The sequence below is a fragment of the Hyla sarda genome, chromosome 5 (assembly GCF_029499605.1).
Source record: "Hyla sarda isolate aHylSar1 chromosome 5, aHylSar1.hap1, whole genome shotgun sequence".
Classification (NCBI taxonomy): domain Eukaryota; kingdom Metazoa; phylum Chordata; class Amphibia; order Anura; family Hylidae; genus Hyla; species Hyla sarda.
This window is the reverse complement of record NC_079193.1, coordinates 112,585,603-112,607,099: the sequence shown is the minus strand read 5'-3', so window position 1 is coordinate 112,607,099 and position 21,497 is coordinate 112,585,603. Positions and strand designations below refer to the sequence as shown.

Below are 21,497 nucleotides of genomic sequence, written 5' to 3'. Positions count from 1 at the left end.
GGCTAATTTTTTGCGCCATAATCTGTTTTTTGTATCGGTACCATTTTGTTACTGATCTGATTTTTTAATCGCTTTATAACTTTTTTTCTGGAATATTATAAAAATTGCAAATCTGTGGTTTGGTATTTTTTTTTTTACATTTACCGTACGGGATACATAATGTTATATTTTAATAGGTTGTACAATTACCCACAAAGCGATACCAAATATGTTTATTTTTATGTTTACATGTTTTTATATAGGAAAGGGGGTGATTTGAACTTTTAACATGGAAGGGGTTAATGTGTGTCTTTCAAACTTTTATTAAAACTTTTTTTTTTTTTTTTTTTTACACTTTATTAGACTTATGAGGAATCATTAGATTCCTCAGACAGATGAATAGAGTTCTATTGAACTCAATTAATCTGTGTGCTCTGTGATCCATTGATCACAGAGCACACAGAGCCTGGTCCAGCCAAGATCTATCAATGACAGTGCGGGACAGCAGGAAGCAGAGTTAAGCCCTCCGGCTACCTCCATAGTGGATCTCCCCCCTGCGGAGGGGGGGGGCGATCCACCCCACTAGCCCACCAGGGAGCATTCACATGTCCCTTTAGACACCGCTGTCAGCTTTGACAGTGGCGATCTAAAGGGTTAATAGCCAGCCGCGTCGATCGGCGCATGCTATTAGCGGTGGCCCCCGGCTACTGAGAACAGCCAGGGGCTGCAGAGTATGGAGCGGGCAGGAGTCCGGAGCCCGCTCCATACTCCCCTGTGAGCGCCGCATGCATCTCCCTGTGCAGACTCCGAAGCTACAGCTGGGGGGAGTGAAGGCAGAGGACACAGGTCTGCACGGGGAGCAAGAAGCCACGCCCCCTCATCTCCCCCCGCACGTCTGCAGAGCAGGGGAGAGAAGACAAATACACAGCTTCTCATCTCCCCTGCTCTGCTTCGATGAGGGCTGCAGAGTATGGAGCGGGCAGGAGTCTGGAGCCCGCTCCATACAGACTGCAGATCGCCGCCGCGCTTGTCAGGTCCGGCCCTGCTTGCCCGAAGCCGAGCTAAGGGCCGGAAAAATTCACCTGCCCGGCGCCCAAAACTTCATGTCCCGGGCGTCGGGCAATAGGAATTCCACACCCCTGGGTTATTTTAGGTTTTGAGAATCGTAGAGGAGAAATGAGAGTCAATCTATTCTGGTAATAAGTTTGGGGGAGGGAGATTTGGAAATTATAGGGAAAATTCAATTGTCTTTTTCAATAATATTTCAAAATCCATTCTGGGACGTCATCTGAGGGAATGGTCTGAGATGCATTTAAGGCAGTGATGAGAGGGATATGTAAGAATGTGGCTACATTCTTACTCAATACCTTGTACTTTTATAACTATTGCTGCTATATCTATTGGGATCATTTTTAAATGTGTGTAACCTATACTTTTCTAGAAATGTAAAAATTGGCAGCAGCACACTTGGTCAACAAAATGGAGGCTCTTAGCGCACTTTTTGATCAAAACGTGTCCCCCCATTTACCACGCGGAGGTGGCCTCATATCGGATGGGACCCTAACATTCACTTACCTCCAGCTGGGTGACATGCTGGATCCACTAACAACCCAAAACCACCTCCTGTGAAATAGGGGAGGGGCTGCACAGCTACAAAGGGAGCCACTCCCCCCAAATTGCACAGCAAAAACAAAAATGTAGCCAGCACCAAAAATGTAGCAAGTGCACTAAGAGCCTCCATTTTGTTGACCAAGTGTGCTGCTGCCATTTTCTCTTTTTTACATGTTTTGTACTTGCCACAGCAGCGTGCACCTGTGTATTGGTTTTAGGTGCTGGCTACATTTTAGTTTTTTGTTTTTGCTATATTTTTCTAGGCTGGATATCCACAGACATGTTGCCACTATTTATTTCCATTTATTTCTATTTTTATTACTAGACTGTTTTTATTCTCTTATATTAATTTTGTACATTCACATTTAAAATAAAAATAATTTTATATAACCATTATTCTAGACCCTGAGCCTCAATTACTTTACTATTTATTTTGTCTTTTTTGACACTGTGGGTATAGGTGCCATTTGAGTTGCTTGGGTCGTAGGTTACTAGCCTGATAAGAGCCTCTCCCACATTTCTCTGTACCTATCCAGATAACGTTAGAAGACTGTTTGGTTACATCCAAGTAGAGGTGGCAATCTTAGAGCTTGTGGAATTTGTGAGGGGTTTATAAGGTGGCTAAATATCCTCTACACGTATAATTATCTGGGAGTGATTATAGATGAAGACATAAAAAGATACCCAGAGTTCAATGTGTTGTCCTTATTGAAAGAGGTCAAAGGAAAGGATAAACATTTTACTAGTTTTACAGCTTGGCATGGCGGACAGGATAAACCCATTAAAAATAATGGTATTACCCCAGATTATTTTTTACTATTCAACAGTTCTGTATGGCTAGGAGAAAGTGTTTAAAGGGGAACTCCGGTGGGGAAAAAAAATGTTTTCAAATCAACTGGTGCTATAAAGTTAAACAGATTTGTAAATTACTTCTATTAAAAAATCTTAAACCTTCTAGTACTTATCAGCTGCTGTATACTACAGATATACTTCAGAGAAATTAGTGAAGTTCTTACCAGTCTGACAACAGTGCTCTCTGCTGACACTTGTTTCAGGAACTGTCCAGAGCAGGAGAGGTTTTCTATGGGGATATGCTTCTAATCTGGACAGATCCTGACACTTACAGAGGTGTCAGCAGAGAGCACTGTTGTCAGACTGGAAAGAACTTCATAAATTTAACTGTATTATACAGCAGCTGATAATTACTGGAAAGCTTCATATTTTGAAATATAAGTCATTTACAAATCTGTTTAACTTTCTGGCACCAGTTGGTTTTGAAAACATTTGATTTCCACTTGTTTCCACCAGAGTTCCCCTTAAGAAGATAAAAGCCCTGGTGAGAGATTTGGTGTGGAAGGGAAGAAAGCCAAGGATCAAGTTAGAGCATTAATGTAAGAAAGGGTGGTTTGGCAGTAACAGATTTTAGGCTGGATATCATAGAAGCACAATTGTACTATTTGAAGAAATGAAGAGACATGGGTTGGTAGGAATTTTGTTGTAAAAATGTATGGGAGGTGGTGAAAGCAGATGAGAGAGGGAAAAGGGCCCTTAGATTAGTGGATAGTTTTGGGAGAAAACGTCACAACCCCCACCGCCCGCACCCAGTGTTCCAAATGAACACGCGTGCTGCACAGAGATCGCTGGAGTTCTAGCAGCAGGACCCCTACGATCAGACATCTTATTCCCTATCCTTTGGATAGGGGATAAGTTGTCTAGGGGCGGAGTTCCTCTTTAAAATGACCCTATAATTATTTAACATTTTCTAAAAAAGGAGCTGTATGAGGGCTAATTTTTTGTGCAATGATCTTTTGGTTTTTATTGCTACCATTTTTGTTTGCCCTTTTTTATCCTTTATTATTAAAAAAATAATAATAATCTGGTATACGAAGTGACCAAATATCAGTACGTTGGTATATATTTTTTTACATTTATGCGATTCACCGTGCATTTCACTAACATTATATGTTAATAGTTTCCGCATGTATCAAAGCCACGTATGTTTTAGGTTTATTTTTATTTCCGTTGTTTTATTTGAAAAAAGGGTAAGGTGAGAAGTGATTTCAATTTTTATTAGGGGGAGGGGTTTATTAAAGGAGATATGTCATGCCTAAAAACGTATCCCCTATCCGTAGGGGGGGATCTTCTGCGCAGGCCCTCTGCTCTCCCTGGTAATAGAGCATGCCGACCTGCCCCCTCCACATATCTCTATGGGAGAGCCGTTTGGCTATCTTCTGCTCTCCCATAGAGATATATCGAGGGTGCGTGTTGGCCGCTGCTTCATGCGGAGGTTGTGACGCACTTTTCCCAGGGACAGCAGATGCCATGTGCAGGAGATTGCAGGGGTCCCAACCTTTCTCCTATCCTGTGGATACTTCTCCTTTAATGCGTTACTGTCGATAGAAACATCTTTTGAGATGTCTGATTGACATGTCAAAAGTTGTTTTTTATGACAGTAACGCTTGGTTATGTTTTTTTTACCGTTTTTGCCCAAATAGCACTATTACATGCAATCGTTTGACTTGAATACACTGTTCAATGCTATGGAAGAGGAGTGATATCAACACTCCTCTAATACAGGCTGCTGAAGCTGCCTATATTTTTTGGAGCAACGATTGGACAGCACAGAGGCAGGTAGGAAGGCCTTCATCTTAGCTAATTGTGATCCACCAATTATTGTATGGAGGTCCCAATCGGCTTCCCCAAAACAAAAAGACGGTAAATCTAAAATGAATACGTCTTGACGTATTAACGTATTCCCGCCCATGACGTAACTATAAGTTAAAGGGTGGGAATGGGTTAAAAAGTACAAGTAATTTATCCAAGGGATTTTTTTCAGGGATGTTCGTCTCCACTTTTTAAAATTGTATAATTTACCAGTGAGCAAAGTGATTGATCCAGCAGTCCATATATAAAGTTATATACTTGATTGAAAATACCATAAAATGCATCAATAAAAAATTCCATAACATGCATCTCTGGCTGCTCTAGCCTTTAGTCATTATTTAGCAGTCACTGTTTGGCTGTTTCTATCTCTTTTGACCACCTCTAGTGACCACAAACAGTCTGTAGATGGCCTGAAAAGGTAAATGAATGAGATGGTTCAACCTCCTAAAAAGAATTAAATGATTAGATTCAAGATACAACTTCTATGTTCAAAAAACTCCAGGCTGTATGTGCTTTAAATATTTGCTTACTCTTATGAATTGACTATAGCTACTGTTTATTATATTTTGATGCCTAGGACACACAGTCATCTTTACAGACCAGACTGGCATGAGTGCAGCTGGACATTTGATGCTGGGAACAATGGATGTTCATTATCACTGGACCAAGGTGAGATTTAGTATACCATCTTTTTTGTTGACTATAAAATAACTACTAAATAATTACATGTTTTGTCTTCCTCCTACCTCAAAGGTTACATGGATTTTTAGTATAGTGATCAAGTAGCAAATATATTTGTCTGTGAGCATTTAATTAATAATATATCTTTATTTACTTAGCACACACAGATTCTGCAGTGCTGTACACTCAAATCGACCCCTGTCCTCATTGAGGCTCACAATTTAAATTCACTTATCAGTATGTTTTGGAGTAGGGGAAACCACCGTGCTAAATTTCAACAAAAATAAAACCATTAGGCCTTATGTAGCACCACACCTTACAAGTTGTATGTAGTATTAATATATGTGTTTCATGGACACATATAGAATTTTCAGGGGACATATTTCATCATATTTAAATTAGTTACAGAGGTCTTATCTCCTAGCATTGCAAATTATTTTTGTGGTGCCACAAGGACCACATAGTTACATAGTTAGTATGGTTGAAAAAAGACATACGTCCATCAAGTCCAACCAGGGAATTGAAGTGAAGGGTGTAAGGGGATAAGGGAAAGGGATGTAGTTTTATAATTCTGCATAAGCATTAATGTTATTTTGTTCCAGGAATGTATCTAACCCTGTTTTAAAGCTGTTAATTGTTCCTGCTGTGACCAGTTCCTGAGGTAGACCGTTCCATAAATTCACAGTCCTCACGGTAAAGAAGGCGTGTCGCCCCTTTAGACTAAACCTTTTCTTCTCCAGACGGAGGGAGTGCCCCCTCGTCCTTTGGGGGGGTTTAACCTGGAACAGTTTTTCTCCATTTTTTTTGTATGGACCATTTATATACTTATATACGTTTATCATATCCCCCCTTAAACGTCTCTTCTCAAGACTAAACAATTGTAACTCCTTTAATCGCTCCTCATAGCTAAGATGTTCCATGCCCCATATTAGTTTAGTCGCGCGTCTCTGCACCCTTTCCAACTCCGCAGTGTCCCTTTTATGAACAGGCGACCAAAACTGAACAGCATATTCCAGGTGATGCCGTACCAATGCTCTATAAAGGGGGAGTATTATGTCCCCGTCCCTTGAGTCCATGCCTCTTTTTATACATGACAATATCCTGCCGGCCTTGGAAGCAGCAGCCTGACATTGCATGCTATTCTGCAGTCTGTGATCTACAAGTACACCCAGATCCTTCTCTACCAGTGACTCTGCCAGTTTAATCCCCCCCTAAGACATACGATGCATGCATGTTATTAGTACCCAGATGCATAACTTTACATTTATCTACATTGAACCTCATTTGCCAAGTGGATGCCCAGACACTTAGTCTATCCAAGTCATCTTGTAACTTATGCACATCCTCTATAGACTGTACCGTGCTACAAAGCTTGGTGTCATCTGCAAAGATAGAAACAGAGCTGTTAATACCATCCTCTATATCATTGATAAATAAATTAAACAACAGCGGTCCCAGTACTGAACCTTGGGGTACACCACTAATTACCGGGGACCAATCAGAGTACGAATCATTGACCACCACTCTCTGGGTACGATCCATGAGCCAGTGTTCAATCCAGTTACAAACTAAAGTTTCCAAGCCCAAGGACCTTAACTTACCTGTCAGATGTCTGTGAGGGACAGTATCAAACGCTTTGGCAAAATCCAGAAACACTATATCCACAGCCATTCCTCTGTCAAGGCTTCTACTCACCTCTTCATAAAAGCAAATTAGATTGGTTTGACAACTTCTATCCTTAGTAAACCCATGCTGGCTATCACTTATAATACTATTATCCCCTATGTATTCCTGTATGTAATCCCTTATAAGTCCTTCAAACAATTTACCCACAATGCACGTTAGACTTACCGGTATATAATTGCCTGGGGAAGACCTAGAGCCCTTTTTGAAGATTGGCACCACAATCGCCTTGCGCCAGTCCCTTGGCACAATACCAGACACCAGAGAATCTCTAAATATCATGAACAAGGGTACAGATATTACTGAACTTACCTCTCTAAGAACTCTTGGGTGTAGTCCATCCGGCCCTGGAGATTTGCTTACATTTACTTTACTTAACTTACCTTGTACCATCTCTACATTAAGCCAGTTCAGTACATTACATGATGTGTTACCACTCACTGACCTGGCCAATGTCAGCTCCTTTTTCCATAGTGTATACAGAACTAAAGAACCCATTCAGTAGCTCCGCCTTCTCTTGATCAACCGTGACAACCTCCCCATTATCATTATTAAGGGGTCCTAAATGCTCTGTCCTTGATTTTTTTTGTATTTATATATCTAAAAAAATATTTAGGATTAGTTTTGCTTTCTTTGGCCACCTGTCTCTCATTTTGAATTTTTGCTGTTTTTATTACATTTTTACAGATTTTATTAAGCTCCTTGTACTGTTTAAATGTTATAGCTGACCCATCAGATTTGAATTTTTTGAAGGCTATTTTTTTGTTGTTTATTGCTCTTTTAACATCATTTGTCAGCCATGTAGGATTTAGTTTTAATCGTTTATATTTGTTCCCCTTTGGTATATATTTAGCTGTATAGTTATTTAGAGTTGATTTAAAGATGTCCCATTTACCTTCTGTATCAGTATTTGAGAACACCTCCCCTTGTGTCCTTGTGCTCATCACTTGGCCATGTACATGACCGAAAACCTTTTGTCAATTTAAAATATCCCTTCACTTTTTTGCATACATTTTAAGATTTGCTCAGTGCTGAAAAGTTCCTCGCTGTCACACTAAAACACTGTAAGACATAATGAAAAACTAATTCAGGCCCAAGTGATCTATTTAATGTAGGCTTTTAACCCCTTTCTGATTTAGAAAAACCCTGGCCGTAATACAGAGTTAGGTTCCTGCTACGACTGCTTGGAACAGTAAGGCTATGTTAATTTCTGCATTAATTTATAGCCAATACACTTCAATGGGATCAAGCTGGACCATTCACACAGCAGAATTTCCAGCTGCAGAATTTCCACTGCTGGAATTCCATTTAAGTGAATGGGCAATTCATTTCTGCGGAATTTACTGGATAATTTTCATGCAAAATTTTGTGTGATCATAGCCTGAAGACTCCATTCCACACAGTTGAACCCTTACATGCTGGCATCAAGAGCAACCGCAGCTTGTAAGGGAATTGACAGAAGATGTTTGCTCTCTATGTCAACATTGGCATGCAGGTATTGCAAGTGCTGTTATCATGGCAGCTGTAGCCTAACAAAGTCCCCCAAGTGGTGTAAGCATTAGGCCTAAGGCACAACTAAATACAAATACATTGTCTCTCAGTGTAACACTGACAGGCAGTAGTAATGCTTTGGTATATCGAGTATACCAATGTTTTTAATCAATGATCATAATGTGAAGTCTTCTAGGTGTACTGTTAAAAAAAAAAGTAAATAAAGTTATGGGTGACATGCTATGAATGATCCTTTAGGCTAGGTTCAGACTACGGAATCTCCGGGCAGAAAATCTCCACCCGGAGATTCCGAGTCGGCGCTAGGACCGCACGGACACTGCAGTCTCCAATAGACTGCAATGTGTTCCGCCAGTTTTTCCGCCTGAAGAAAGAGCAACGCCATTCTTCAGGCGGAAATTTCCAAGCGGATTTTCCGTTCACAAATTCCGCTTCACAAATTCCGAAGTTTGAATATCACTACACTATACGTTTTAGCAAGCGGAATTTCCGCCTGCAATTTCAAAGCGGAGTTGCAGGCGGAAATTCCGTAGTCTGAACCTAGCTTTATTGTTTCTCTTCCACGGAGAGACAGTATATATTGGGTCTGTTACCTCTTGTTTATGTATGTATTTTAATTGTTTTTAATCCCTTAAGGACCAAGCCCATTTTGGCATTAAGGATCAGGCAAATTTTATTTTAGCATTTTCGTTTTTCCCCCCTTTTTTTTTTTTATTAAAATCATAACTCTTTTATATTTTCATAAATAAAAAGGATAACATAGCACACCACTTGCGATGAAAACAGAGGTATTTTTATTTAAGCAATCCAATAAACAAAGTAAGTGACGTTTCAGTCAATTAAGACCTTCCTCAGACCTATGTGCAATGACATAGTAAGAATACATATGTATAAATAACATAGTCCATACTGCCTATACATAGCAAACATATACAGAACATATATGGTTCACATCAAAATAAAGATATGAGAAAAAAAAATCTGACTAAATACAGATATTTTGCTGTTGTAAAAGCGTATTACAAAGCCATATAAGGGTACGTTCACACGAGCGGATTTTCACAGCGGATTTCGCTGCGGATCCGCCGCTGAAGGACCCTCTTTATTCTGACTTAACATGTGCCTGCTCGGAGTGGCAATACACCGCTACGTGCAGACACACTGAAGCAATGTGTGAGTTGCCGCGCATCGGTGTACTCGCACACATCGCGGCCGCTCCCCCTGCTCAATGAGCTAGGCCAAGAGGTGCCGCGCGAGTATACTGCGCATGCACGCGGTGACTCGCACATCGTACTGTGTCTGCTCGTAGCGGTGTATTGCCGCTCCGAGCAGGCACATGTCAAGGCAGAATACAGAGGGTCCTTCAGCGGGAGATCTGCAGCGTAAAATACGCTGCAAATCTTCTCATGTAAACGTACCCTTAGGTAGGACTAGAAAAGCGAGATAATGCTCAAGGGGGTATAGATAAGTATGCAGGGTGCATATGGTATATTGCGCTAGAGAATACAGCGTTACAATACTGAGCACAAATTGCAGACAACATACCATGGATAATGGAGAATGAAGTGTAAAGTAAAGTAAATTCAATGATAGCAGGCTAAAGGTAGTCGGATGGTGGAGATAGCGACTCACCGGATTGCTGCAGAGGAAAATGGAGTCAAGGCAAAAGTGACAGTCAAGAACCGTGGCTTGTGGAAGGCGACCTCAGTCGCAGGAGGCTGTGTGGGTATAGAAGGTGCAGTATAAAAAGGTCGCCAGGGAGTATCGGAAGAAAACCGGAAGTGAAAGTAAAGGTCAAGATATTTTCATCCACAGATCCATATGTGGATGCTTGTTTTTTGAGTACTTTGTAATGACATCACTCATTTTACCATAAAATGTATGACGCAGCCAAAAAAAATAGTATTTATGTGCAATTTAGCACATAGGTTTTGTTTTCACGCTGTACACTTTACGGTAAAACTTATATGTTTTCTTACTTTTGTGTGTCAATACGATTAAAATGATACCCATATTATATGCTTTTCTAACAATTGTACCGCTTTTAAAAATTTGCAAACTATTTTAACAAAATTAGTATGATTAAAATTGCCCTTTTTTTTAACACCTATAACTTTCAGATTTTTCTGTATACGGGGCGGTATGAGGGCTAATTTTTTGCGCTGTGCTCTGTAGTTTTTATCGGTACCACTTTTTGCTTATATTTTCCTTTTTTTTTTTTTCTTACTTCATTTTTTATAAAAAAAAAAATTCTAATAAAATGTAAGCAGCAATTTTGGACTTTCTTTTTACGTTTACACCGTCTCCTTACCGGATAATTAGCATTATAGTTTGATAGGTCGGACATTTATGCACGTGGCGATACCTAATATGTTTATTATGTTTATTTATTATTATATTATAATTTTATTTTATTTTTTTACGCTTTGTAGATGTAAAATGGGAAAAAGGGACCATTTACATTTTTATTGGGGGGAGGGGATTTTTAAATTTTTTTAATTTTGTAACTTTTTAATTGTAAAAAAATTTTTTACACTTTTTTTGTCCCCATAGAGTAATATTTATAGCAATCATTTGATTGCTAATACTGTTCAGTGCTATGCATAGGGCATAGCACTGATCAGTGATATCGGCTATCTTCTGCTCTGGTCTGCTCGATCTTGCGGGTGATCCGCCACACAAGTGCCGCACTGCCACAGATGCCTTGATCTGTATTGATCATGGCATCTGAGGGGGCTAATGTCGGACATCAGCGTTATCACTGATGTTTGACATTACCAGCGGGTCCCTGGCTGCTGACAGCAGACAGGACCTGCCGTGCATGATGCGAGCATTGGTCCAATGCTCGCGGTCATTTTCATGAGGTAAATGTACAGCATGGTGCGTTAAGTACCACCGCACCATGACGTACGTTTACGTCAATTGTCATTAAGGGGTTAAATGTCTTGTCATTGTAATGGAGACTGTTGTTATTACTGATAAACACATGTATAATTTATTTCACTCATGTAACCCCTTAAGGACGCAGGGCATATCCATACACCCCGTTTCCGAGTCCTTAAGGACTCAGGGTGTATGGTTATGCCCTACGTTTTTCCGGCCCATGCCGCTCACCGGGCAGGGACCGGACCGGGATGCCTGCTGATATAGTTCAGCAGGCATCTCGGCATATCGCCCAGGGGGGTCCTGAGGTCCGTCGGTGATTTGTGGCGATTCCGGGTGACTGTCTGGTGACCCGGAAAATAAAGGTGAATGGGGCTGTCCAAGACAGCCCCATTCACACTTACCCAGTAGGAGTGAGGTGGCATGGCTTCCACCTCACGATCACGTGATTGATCAGTCAGAACGACCAACCAATCACGACCCTGCTGGGCGGTGATCGGGACGGCGATCATGGTGACGATCGGGGCCGGCGGGGGTCCCCTCAGGAGCAGGGGCGGCGACAGGAGCAGCAGGATCGGTGGCAGCAGCGGCGGCAGTCCCGGCGGCAGAATACAGCAGGAGGTGAGGCCTGTTCACCTCCTGCTGTTGCTTGGCAAGAACTCTCAGCATGCAAAGGACATGCTGGGAGTTGTAGTTTTGCAGCAGCTGGAGTTCCAACTACAACTCCCAGCATACCCTTTGGTAGTCTGTGTATGCTGGGGGTTGTAGTTATGCAACATCTGAAGGCACATTTTTTTCTATGAAAAAGTGTGCATCCAGCTGTTGCATAACTACAACTCCCAACATGCACAGACTACCAAAGGGCATGCTGGGAGTTGTAGCAGTGTGCCTCCAGCTGTTGCAAAACTACAACTCTCATTCTGATTGTTGCAGTTTTGCAACAGCTGGAGACACATTGGTTGCGAAACAGAGTTTGTTACCTAACTTAGTGTTTTGCAACCAGTGTGCCTCCAGCTGTTGCAAAAATACATCTCCCAGCATGCACTGAGAGACTGTACATGCTGGGAGTTCTAGTTTTGCAACAGCTGGAGGCACACTGGTTGCGAAACACTGAGTTAAGTAACAAACTCTCAGTGTTTCGCAACCAATGTGCCTCTAGCTGTTGCTTAACTACAACTCCCAGCATGTAAGATCTGTCAGTGCATGCTGGGAGTTGTAGTTTTGCAACATCTGAAGGGCCCCCCCCCACCCTTGTGATTGTACAGGGTACATTCACACGGGCGGGTTTACAGCTAGTTTTCTGCTGCAAGTTTGAGATGCAACAAATTTTCTGCCGCAGCTCAAACTCCCAGCGCGAAACTCACTGTAAACCCCCCGTGTGAATGTACCCTAAAAACACTACACTACACCTACACAAAAGAAAAAGTAAAACACTACATATACACATACCCCTACACAGTCGTCGTCTCCCCCCTCCCTCATAAAAAAAATAAAAACATCTTGACGGCACTGTTTCCAAAACGGAGCCTCCAGGTGTTGAAAAACAACAACTCACAGTATTGTCGGACAGCCACTGACTGTCCAGGCATGCTGGGAGTTTTGCAACAGCTGGAGACACCCCATTCGGGAAACACTGCTGTGGGGATTCAAATCCCCAATTTAGGCCTCAAGTGCGCATGGTGCTCTCTCGCTTTGGAGCCCTGTTGTATTTCAAGGAAACAGTTTAGGGCCACATATGGGGTATCTCCGTACTCGGGAGAAATTGCATTACAAATTTTTTTTTTTGGGCGGGGGGGCTTTTTCTCCTTTTACCCCTTATCAAAAAGGTAAAGTTGGGGTCTACACCAGAATGTAAGTGTAAAAAATAAAAAAATTTACACTAACATGCTGGTGTTGCCCCATACTTTTAATTTTCACAAGCGGTAAAAGGAAAAAAAAGACCCCCAACATTTGTAACGCAATTTCTCCTGAGTACAGAACTACCCCATATGTGGGCGTTAAGTGCTCTGCAGGAGCACAACAAGGCTCAGGAGTGAGAGCGTGCCATGTACATTTGAGGTCTAAATTGGTGATTTGCACAGGGGTGGCATATTTTACAGTGGTTCTGAAATAAACCCAAAACAATAAATACCCAGATGTGACCCCATTTTGGAAACTACACCCCTCATGGAATGTAACAAGGGGTATAGTGAGCCTTAACACCCCACAGGTGTTTGATTAATTTTCGTTAAAGTTTGATGTGAAAATGAAGAGAAAACATTTTTTTTCACTAAAATGCTGGTGTTACCCTACATTTTTCATTTTCACAAGCCCCATCTCTTCTGAGTAAGAACATACCCCATATGTGGATGTAAAGTGCTCTGCGGGCGAACTACAATGCTCAGAAAAGAAGGAGCGCCATTGGGCTTTTGGAGAGAGAATGTGTCCGAAATTGAAGGCCAGGTGTGTTTACAATGCCCCCATAGTGCCAGAACATAGTGCCCCCCCCCATATGTGACCCCATTTTGGAAACTACACCCCTCATGTAATGTAATAAGGGGTACAGTGAGCATTTACACCCCACAGGTGTCTGACAGATTTTTGGAACAGTGGTCCGTGAAAATAAAATTTTTTATTCTTCATGTGCACAGCCCACTATTTCAAAGATCTGTCAAACACCAGTGGGGTGTAAATGTTCACTGCACCCCTTATTAAATTCTGTTAGGGGTGTATTTTCCAAAATGGGGTCACATGTGGGGGGGTCCACTGTTCTTGCACCACGGGGGGGCTTTGTAAACGCAGATGGCCTCCCACTTCTATTCCAACCAAATTCACCAAAAGCTCAATGACGCTCCTTCTCTTCTGAGCATTGTAGTTCGCCCGCAGAGCACTTTACATCCACATATGGGGTATTTCCATACTCAGAAGGAATGGGGTTACAAATTTTGGGAGGCTTTTTCTCATCTCTTCTCTTGAAAAATTTGGGGTAACACCAACCTTTAAGTGAAAAAAATACAATTTTTCATTTTCACGTCCAACTTTAGTGGAAATTTGTCAAGCACCTGTGGGGTGTTAAGGTTCACTGTACCCCTTTTTACGTTCCTTGAGGGGTGTAGTTTCCAAAATAGTATACCATGTGTTTTTTTTTTCTGCTGTTCTGGCACCATAGGGGCTTCCTAAATGAGATATGCCCCCCAAAAACCATTTCAGCAAAATTTGCTTTCCAAAAGCCAAATGTGACTTCTTCTCTTCTGAGCATTGTAGTGCGCCCGCAGTGCACTTGACGTCCACACATGGGGTATTTCCATACTCAGAAGAGATGGGGTTACAAATTTTGGGGGGCATTTTCTCCTATAACCCTATAAAATTTAAAATTTGGGGGAAAACCAGCATTTTAGTGAAAAGAAAAAATCATTTACACATCCGACTTTAACAAAAAGTCGTCAAACACCTGTGGGGTGTTAAGGCTCACTGGACCCCTTGTTACGTTCCTTGAGGGGTGTAGTTTCCAAAATAGTATGCAATGTTGTTTGTTTGTTTTTTTGCTTCCTAGATGTGACATGCCCCCCCCCCCCCCCAAAAAAAAAAAACAATTTCAGAAAAACTCACTCTCCAAAATCTCATTGCCGCTACTTCACTTCTGAGCCTTGTAAAATTTAAAAAACTGGGTCTACAAGAACATGCGAGTGTTCAAAATGAAAATTTTGAATTTTCTCCTTCACCTTGCTGCTATTCCTGTGAAACACCAAAAGGGTTAACACACTTTCTGAATGTCATTTTGAATACTTTGGGTTTTTATAATGGGGTAATTTATGGGGTATTTCTGAAATGAAGACCCCTCAAATCCACTTCAAAACTGAACTGGTCCATGAAAAATTCAGATTTAGAAAATTTTTTGAAAAATTGGAAAATTGCTGCTGAACTTTAAAGCCCTCTGATTTCCCAAAAGTAAAAACATGTAAACTTTATGATGCAAATATAAAGTAGACATATTGCATATTTCCATTTTCCTTACAAGCAGAGAGTTTCAAAGTTAGAAAAATGCAAAATTTTCATGAAATTTGGGGATTTTTTTTTACCAAGAAAGGATGCAAGTAATGGCGAAAATGTACCACTATGTTAAAGTAGAATATGTAACGAAAAAACTATCTCTGAATCAGAATAATCTGTAAAAGCATCCCAGAGTTATTAATGCATAAAGTGACAGTGGTCAGAATTGCACAAAAGGGCTCAGTCCTCAACCTGTTGGGGACGAAGGGCGTATGAATACGCCCTTGCGTCCTGGTACTTAATCTATCAGCAGGCACCCCGTGCAAATGCCCAGGGGGGTCATCAGACCCCCCCATGTCGGCAATCGGCACAAATCGCAAGTGAATTCACACTTGCGATTTGCGACGATTCCGGGTCTATGGTGACCCAGAATAGAAGGGGGATCGTGGTTGTCTGAGACAACTACGATCCCCCTGAAGCGATAGGAGTGAGGTGGCAGGGGTGCCACCCCTCCTATTCCTGCTATTGGTGGTCTAGACGCGACCACCAATAGCAGATCGGGGGCGGAGGGGTTTACTTTCGTTTTCCCCGTCCTGCCCACCCACAATAGGCGGGGCAGAATGGGGAAACGAAGGGGACCGAACGCCGAAGGTCTACTTACTCCTCCAGAGGCTGCGGGCGGCGACGGAGATCGGCGCGGGCGGCGTGCGACAGAAAAAGATGGCTCCCTGGCTCCTACGGAAGCCGGTAAGTTGCCTAGCAACATCTGGAGGGCTACAGTCTGAGACTGTAGCCCTCCAGATGTTGCAAAACTACAACACCCAACATGCCCAGACAGCTGTTTGCTGTTTGGGCATGCTGGAATATGTAGTTTTGCAACAGCTGGAGGCCTGCAGTTTGAGACCACTATATAGTGGTCTCTAAACTGTATCCCTCCAGATCTTGCAAAACTACAACTCCTAGCATGCTCAAACAGCTCTTTGCTGTCTGGTCATGCTGGGATTTGTAGTTTTGCAACATCTGGAGGGTCACAGTTTGGAGATCACTGGGCAGTGGTCTATAAACTGTAGCCCTCCAGATGTTGCAAAACTGCAAATCCCAGCATGCCCAAACAGCTGTCTCACCATGCTGGGAGTTGTAGTTGCGTAACCTCTAGCTGTTGCATAACTACATCTCCCAGAATGCCCTTAGGCGATTAGTACGTGCTGGGAGTTGTAGTTTTGCGACAGCTGGAGGCACACTGGTTGGAAAATACTGAGTTAGGTAACAGAACCTAACTGAAGGTTTTCCAACCAGTGTGCCTCCAGCTGTTACAAAAGTACAGGGTACATTCACACGGGTAGGTTTACAGTAACTTTCCTGCTTCAAGTTTGGTCTGCGGCAAATTTTTCGCCGCAGCTCAAACTCCTAGCGGGAAACTCACTGTAATACGCCAGTGTGAATGTACCCATAAAAACACTACACTACACTAACACATAATAAAGGGTAAAACACTACATATACACCCCCTTACACTGTCGTCCCCCCCCCCCCCCCCCCAATAAAAATGAAAAACGTATTGTACGGCAGTGTTTCCAAAACGGAGCCTCCAGCTGTTGCAAAACAACAACTCCTAGCATTTTTGGACAGCCATTGACTGTCCAGGCATGCTAGGAGTTAAGCAACAGCTGGAGGCATCCTGTTTGGGAATCACTGGCGTAGAATACCCCTATGTCGACCCCTATGCAATTCCTAATTTAGTCCTCAAATGCGCATGGCGCTCTCTTATTTTGGAGCCCTGTCGTATTTCAAGGAAACAGTTTAGGGCCACATATGGGGTATTTCCATAATCGGGAGAAATTGCACTACAAATTTTGGGGGGCTTTTTCTCCTTTTACCCCTTATGAAAAGGAAAAGTTGGGGGCTACACCAGCTTGTTAGTGTAAAAAAAAAATATTTACACTAACATGCTGGTGTTGCCCCATACTTTTTATTTTCACAAGCAGTAAAAGGAAAAAAAGCCCCCCAAAATTAGTAATGCAATTTCTCCTGAGTACGGAAATACCCCATATGTGGGCTTAAAGTGCTCTGTGAACGCACAACAAGGCTCAGGAGTGAGAGCGCACCATGTACATTTGAGGCCTAAATTGGTGATTTCCAGTGGTGGCTGATTTTACAGTGGTTCTGACAAACGCAAAAACATAAATACCCACATGTGACCCCGTTTTGGAAACTACACCCCCCACGGAACGTAACAAGGGGTATAGTGAGCCTGAACAGTGGTCCGTGAAAATTAAAAATTAAATTTTTCATTTGCACAGTCCACTGTTCCAAAGATCTGTCAAACGCCAGTGGGGTGTAAATACTCACTGCACCCCTTATTAAATTCTGTGAGGGGTGTAGTTTCCAAAATGGGATCACATGTGGGGGGGTCCACTGTTCTGGCACCACAGGGGGCTTTGTACACGCACATGGCCCCTGACTACCATTCCAAACAAATTCTCTTTCCAAAAGCTCAATGGCGCTCCTCCTCTTCTGAGCATTGTATTTCGCCCGCAGAGCATTTTACGTCCTAACATGGGGTATTTCCATACTCAGAAGAGATGGGATTACAAATTTTGGGGGGCATTCTCTCCCATAACCCTTTGTAAAAATGGTAAATTTGGTGAAGAAACTAAATTTTTTCATTTACACATCTGATTTTAATGAAAAGTCGTCAAACACCTGCGTGGTGTTAAGGCTCACTGGACCCCTTGTTACGTGCCTTGAGGTGTGTAGTTTCCAAAATGGTATGCCATGTGGGGTTTTCTGCTGTTCTGGCACCATAGGGGCTTCCTAAATGTGACATGCCCCCCAAAAACCATTTCAGCAAAATTCACTCTCCAAAATCCCATTGTTGCTCCTTCCCTTCTGAGCTCTCTACTGCACCCACCGAACAATTGACATACACATATGAGGTATTTCCTTACTTGAGAGAAATTGGGATACAAATTTTTGGGGGCTTTTTCTCCTATTACCACGAGTAAAAATTCAAAAACTGGGTCTACAACAACATGCGAGTGTAAAAAATGAAGATTTTGAATTTTCTCCTTCACTTTGCTGCTATTCCTGTGAAACACCTAAAGGGTTAACAAACTTACTGAATGTCATTTTGGATACTTTGAGGGGTGCAGTTTTTATAATTGGGTCATTTGTGGGGTATTTCTAATAGGAAGGCCCTTCAAATCCACTTCAAACCTGAACTGGTCCCTGAAAAATTCAGATTTTGAAAAATTGGAAAATTGCTGCTGAACTTTGAAGCTCTCTGATGTCTTCCAAAAGTAAAAACATGTCAACTTTATGATGCAAATATAAATTAGACATCTTGTATATGTGAATCAATATATATTTTATTTGGAATGTCTATTTTCCTTACAAGCAGAGAGCTTCAAAGTTAGAAAAATGCAACATTTTCTAATTTGTCATCAAATTTTGGAATTTTTCACCAAGAAATGATGCAAGTATCGACAAAAATTTACCACTAACATAAAGTAGAATATGTCACGAAAAAACATCCTCGGAATCAAATTTATAAGTAAAAGCATTCCAGAGTTATTAATGCTTAAAGTGACAGTGGTCAGATTTGCAAAAAATGCTCCCGTCCTTAGGGTCATAATGGGCTCCGTTCCCAAGGGGTTAAGGTGAAAAATGGCTCAGTCTTTAAGGGGTTAAAAAACATACTCTTCTACGTTAACATGTCATTTCTATGTAGCATGTGGTTAGCACCATTAAAACAAAATTCCAAGAATTGTGAAGGTGTTTTTTTTTTCTATTTCCCCTCAAAATACATAAATAAATAATAAAGGTTTTTCAAAACACCATACATACTCTACCATTGGAGGAGCATTGTGTAGTGTTGGTCTGCATGATTAACTTTGGATTTTCCATTGAAGTCGGGGTATTGTTTATAAAGTTATCCTCTATCAACAAGATAGGGTAAAAGCTGATTGGTGGCAGTCCAATCATTGGAACTCCTACCAATCTTGAGAACTGCGACTAAATTGTCCCTATTATGAATGGTGCGTACTATGCTTGCACAGCCAGTGCTTTATTCATTGTCTTTGGGGCTACCAAACATTTCCAAACACTTGACAATATTTGACGGCTCCATAGAGAATGAATGGCGCTCTGACCACACACGTGTTGTGCATCATTCCTTCTACAAACAGTTCTGTCGCTGTTCTCGGACCCAGACCAATCCATTTGTTATCTTTTATCCTATGGATAGGGGACAACTTCTGAAGCTGGGAATATCCCTTTTAGGGTTTAAAGAGTTTAAAGGTTTAAAATCAATTGTTTTAGTACACATTGGGGGACATTTTCAAATAATTTTGCACCCAAAAAAATCTATTTTGCGCCAAAATTGTAATGCCTTTTCATAGTGTAGAAATCACAGAAATGGTTGTGGTTTTTATTGTTTTTGAGGTTTTTTTTTTTTTGGGGGGGGGGGGGGGGCGGGAGGTGTTATTTAAGTAATTATTAAAAAAAAGAAATAATTATTATTGAAAAATGTTATTAAAAAAAAAATATATATATATATATATATATATATATATATATATATTATTTTTTGGTCACTGCACCAGCACTAACATTTAAGTTTAGAAATGTTTTATTTATACAGTTATTGCTTGTCTGGGCACTAGTAATCATGGAATATTTTGTGAGATATTTCCACCAGAATTTTCTGGGATGTTAAATTTTGCGCAAATATCTGCAATTTTGGCACCAAAAAATCCAATATGGCTGCAACCAAAAAATATATTTGGCGTGGAAAAAAACTAATGAATTTTCACATTTCCAATGCAGCACAAAAGACCTTTGAAAATGTGAGGAGAATAAAAAAGGTGTGAATAATATCGCTGGAACAGAAATTACAGTAGTTTTTGAGAATCTCCCCCATTGTTTTAGTATTCCCCAAAAGAAAACAATTCCAGTGCAGCATTTATTTAAATTCCGTGCTGTTCCTCTGTTCTTCCTAGAGATGTATGAATGTAATGACAACTAAATGTTACCATTCCCATTGTCACTTGGAAATGTCCCAAACGATTTTGACACAGTCTAGTCAGTTCTTTCGGTGTTATATCGGGGTTCACTCAATGACAAGGGGAATGTAAACATTTGTCAGTTTGTTAATATGTTTTGATGAAGAATGTCACAAAAGTAACAGAGTCACAAAAGTCACAAAAGTAACAGAGTTGCTTCAGAAATGTTAATTTATGAGGATTACAAGCATTTACTAAACCAGAAATGTCAGGAGAGGCCATAGGTCCTTGCTAAGTAAATCATATTGAAGTGAATAGTCTTGTGCTAGAAATATTCAGTGGATTCTGACACTATTTGCGACATACTAACATTCAGGGGAAATAATTGCTTTGTTCAAACCTTTGATCAGACATGCTGCAGATCTTATATATTTCTGTTACATGGCAACAGTGGTGTATGCAGTGTCTTTGCCTTGCTACCTTATTGTCTCTTTGTGTTTTCATATAGTCCCAGAGTAATCTGTTTAATGCCTCTGCCATCATGTGCAGGATGAAAGGAAAACTACTGCAATAGCTCTTAAGAAAATCATGCCCTCAGTTGGAGAATGCTTATGATGTGCTGATGTTTAGTTCTTGATTTAGAAGCATATTGTGAGCTGGAGTTGACATATTGTAGACTTTAGTAGTCAGGTTCTGTCTGTTTAGGGATATGTGATGCTGGATCGTTCCTCTGGAACCATTAAATAATCTCTGGGAATGTTTCCTTGTTCATCACCTAATTGCTGACCAGATTATCTGAAAGGAGCATGTCTCAAAATGCTAATTTGCCCAATAATCAGCGCATGTAAAAGGGCCTATGGATATACTTGATACCATAGCTGCGCAGCTTTTATCTTTAGATTTAATTTGTTATATTAGCCCTGCAAGTGTATACTGCAGTTCACTGTATATTGTTTTTTTAGTAACATTTAATTTATTTTTTTATTTCAAGCTTTTTGAAATGTTACCCAGCTACTATGTACTTCAGAGAAAGTTGCTGCAGCTACAGGATCGAATAAGCCATCTTCTTGGTGGCATAGAAATAGTGCACATTGAGGAACTGCAGCCATTGTTGACCATGGAAGAGCATTACACTGTCCTTGATTCATTTTGTAAAAAGCTGCTTGATAGAAGAGTGCCCATTCACCCACGTAGTTTGCGTGGACTGCAAATGATTCTGGAAAAGTAAGTAATGGAAAATGTTGAATGCTTCTTTATTACAGGAGCTATAATGTATGTAGTAATTTAACAACGTGTGGACCACCATCACGTCAGCATATATCTGTGTAGAGATGTCTCTAAACATCCTTGCAGAGTATTAAGCTACAGTTTATTAGTGTCCCTGCCTACCTGATTTTCTTTTACATGGTACTCAATAAGAGGTGGTGCATCTTAGCAGACCCGGATCAGTTCTACAATGCATGTTAGAAGACTGAATTCCATGTAACTGTGGCTTATTATATCAGCCTCAACTAC

General features: G+C 41.1%; 1 protein-coding gene across 2 annotated transcripts in view; it reads left to right on the top strand.

The window, feature by feature from the left end:
- The window catches only part of TCAIM (T cell activation inhibitor, mitochondrial), a 161,819-nt gene that overhangs the window by 94,884 nt on the left and 45,438 nt on the right, over positions 1-21,497 (top strand). For both annotated transcript variants that reach the window (XM_056520120.1, XM_056520119.1), the window contains 2 exons: positions 4,832-4,923; positions 20,974-21,206. In XM_056520120.1, coding sequence (XP_056376095.1) covers positions 4,832-4,923; positions 20,974-21,206 — 325 coding nt within the window. The remainder of the gene's footprint in view (positions 1-4,831; positions 4,924-20,973; positions 21,207-21,497) is intronic.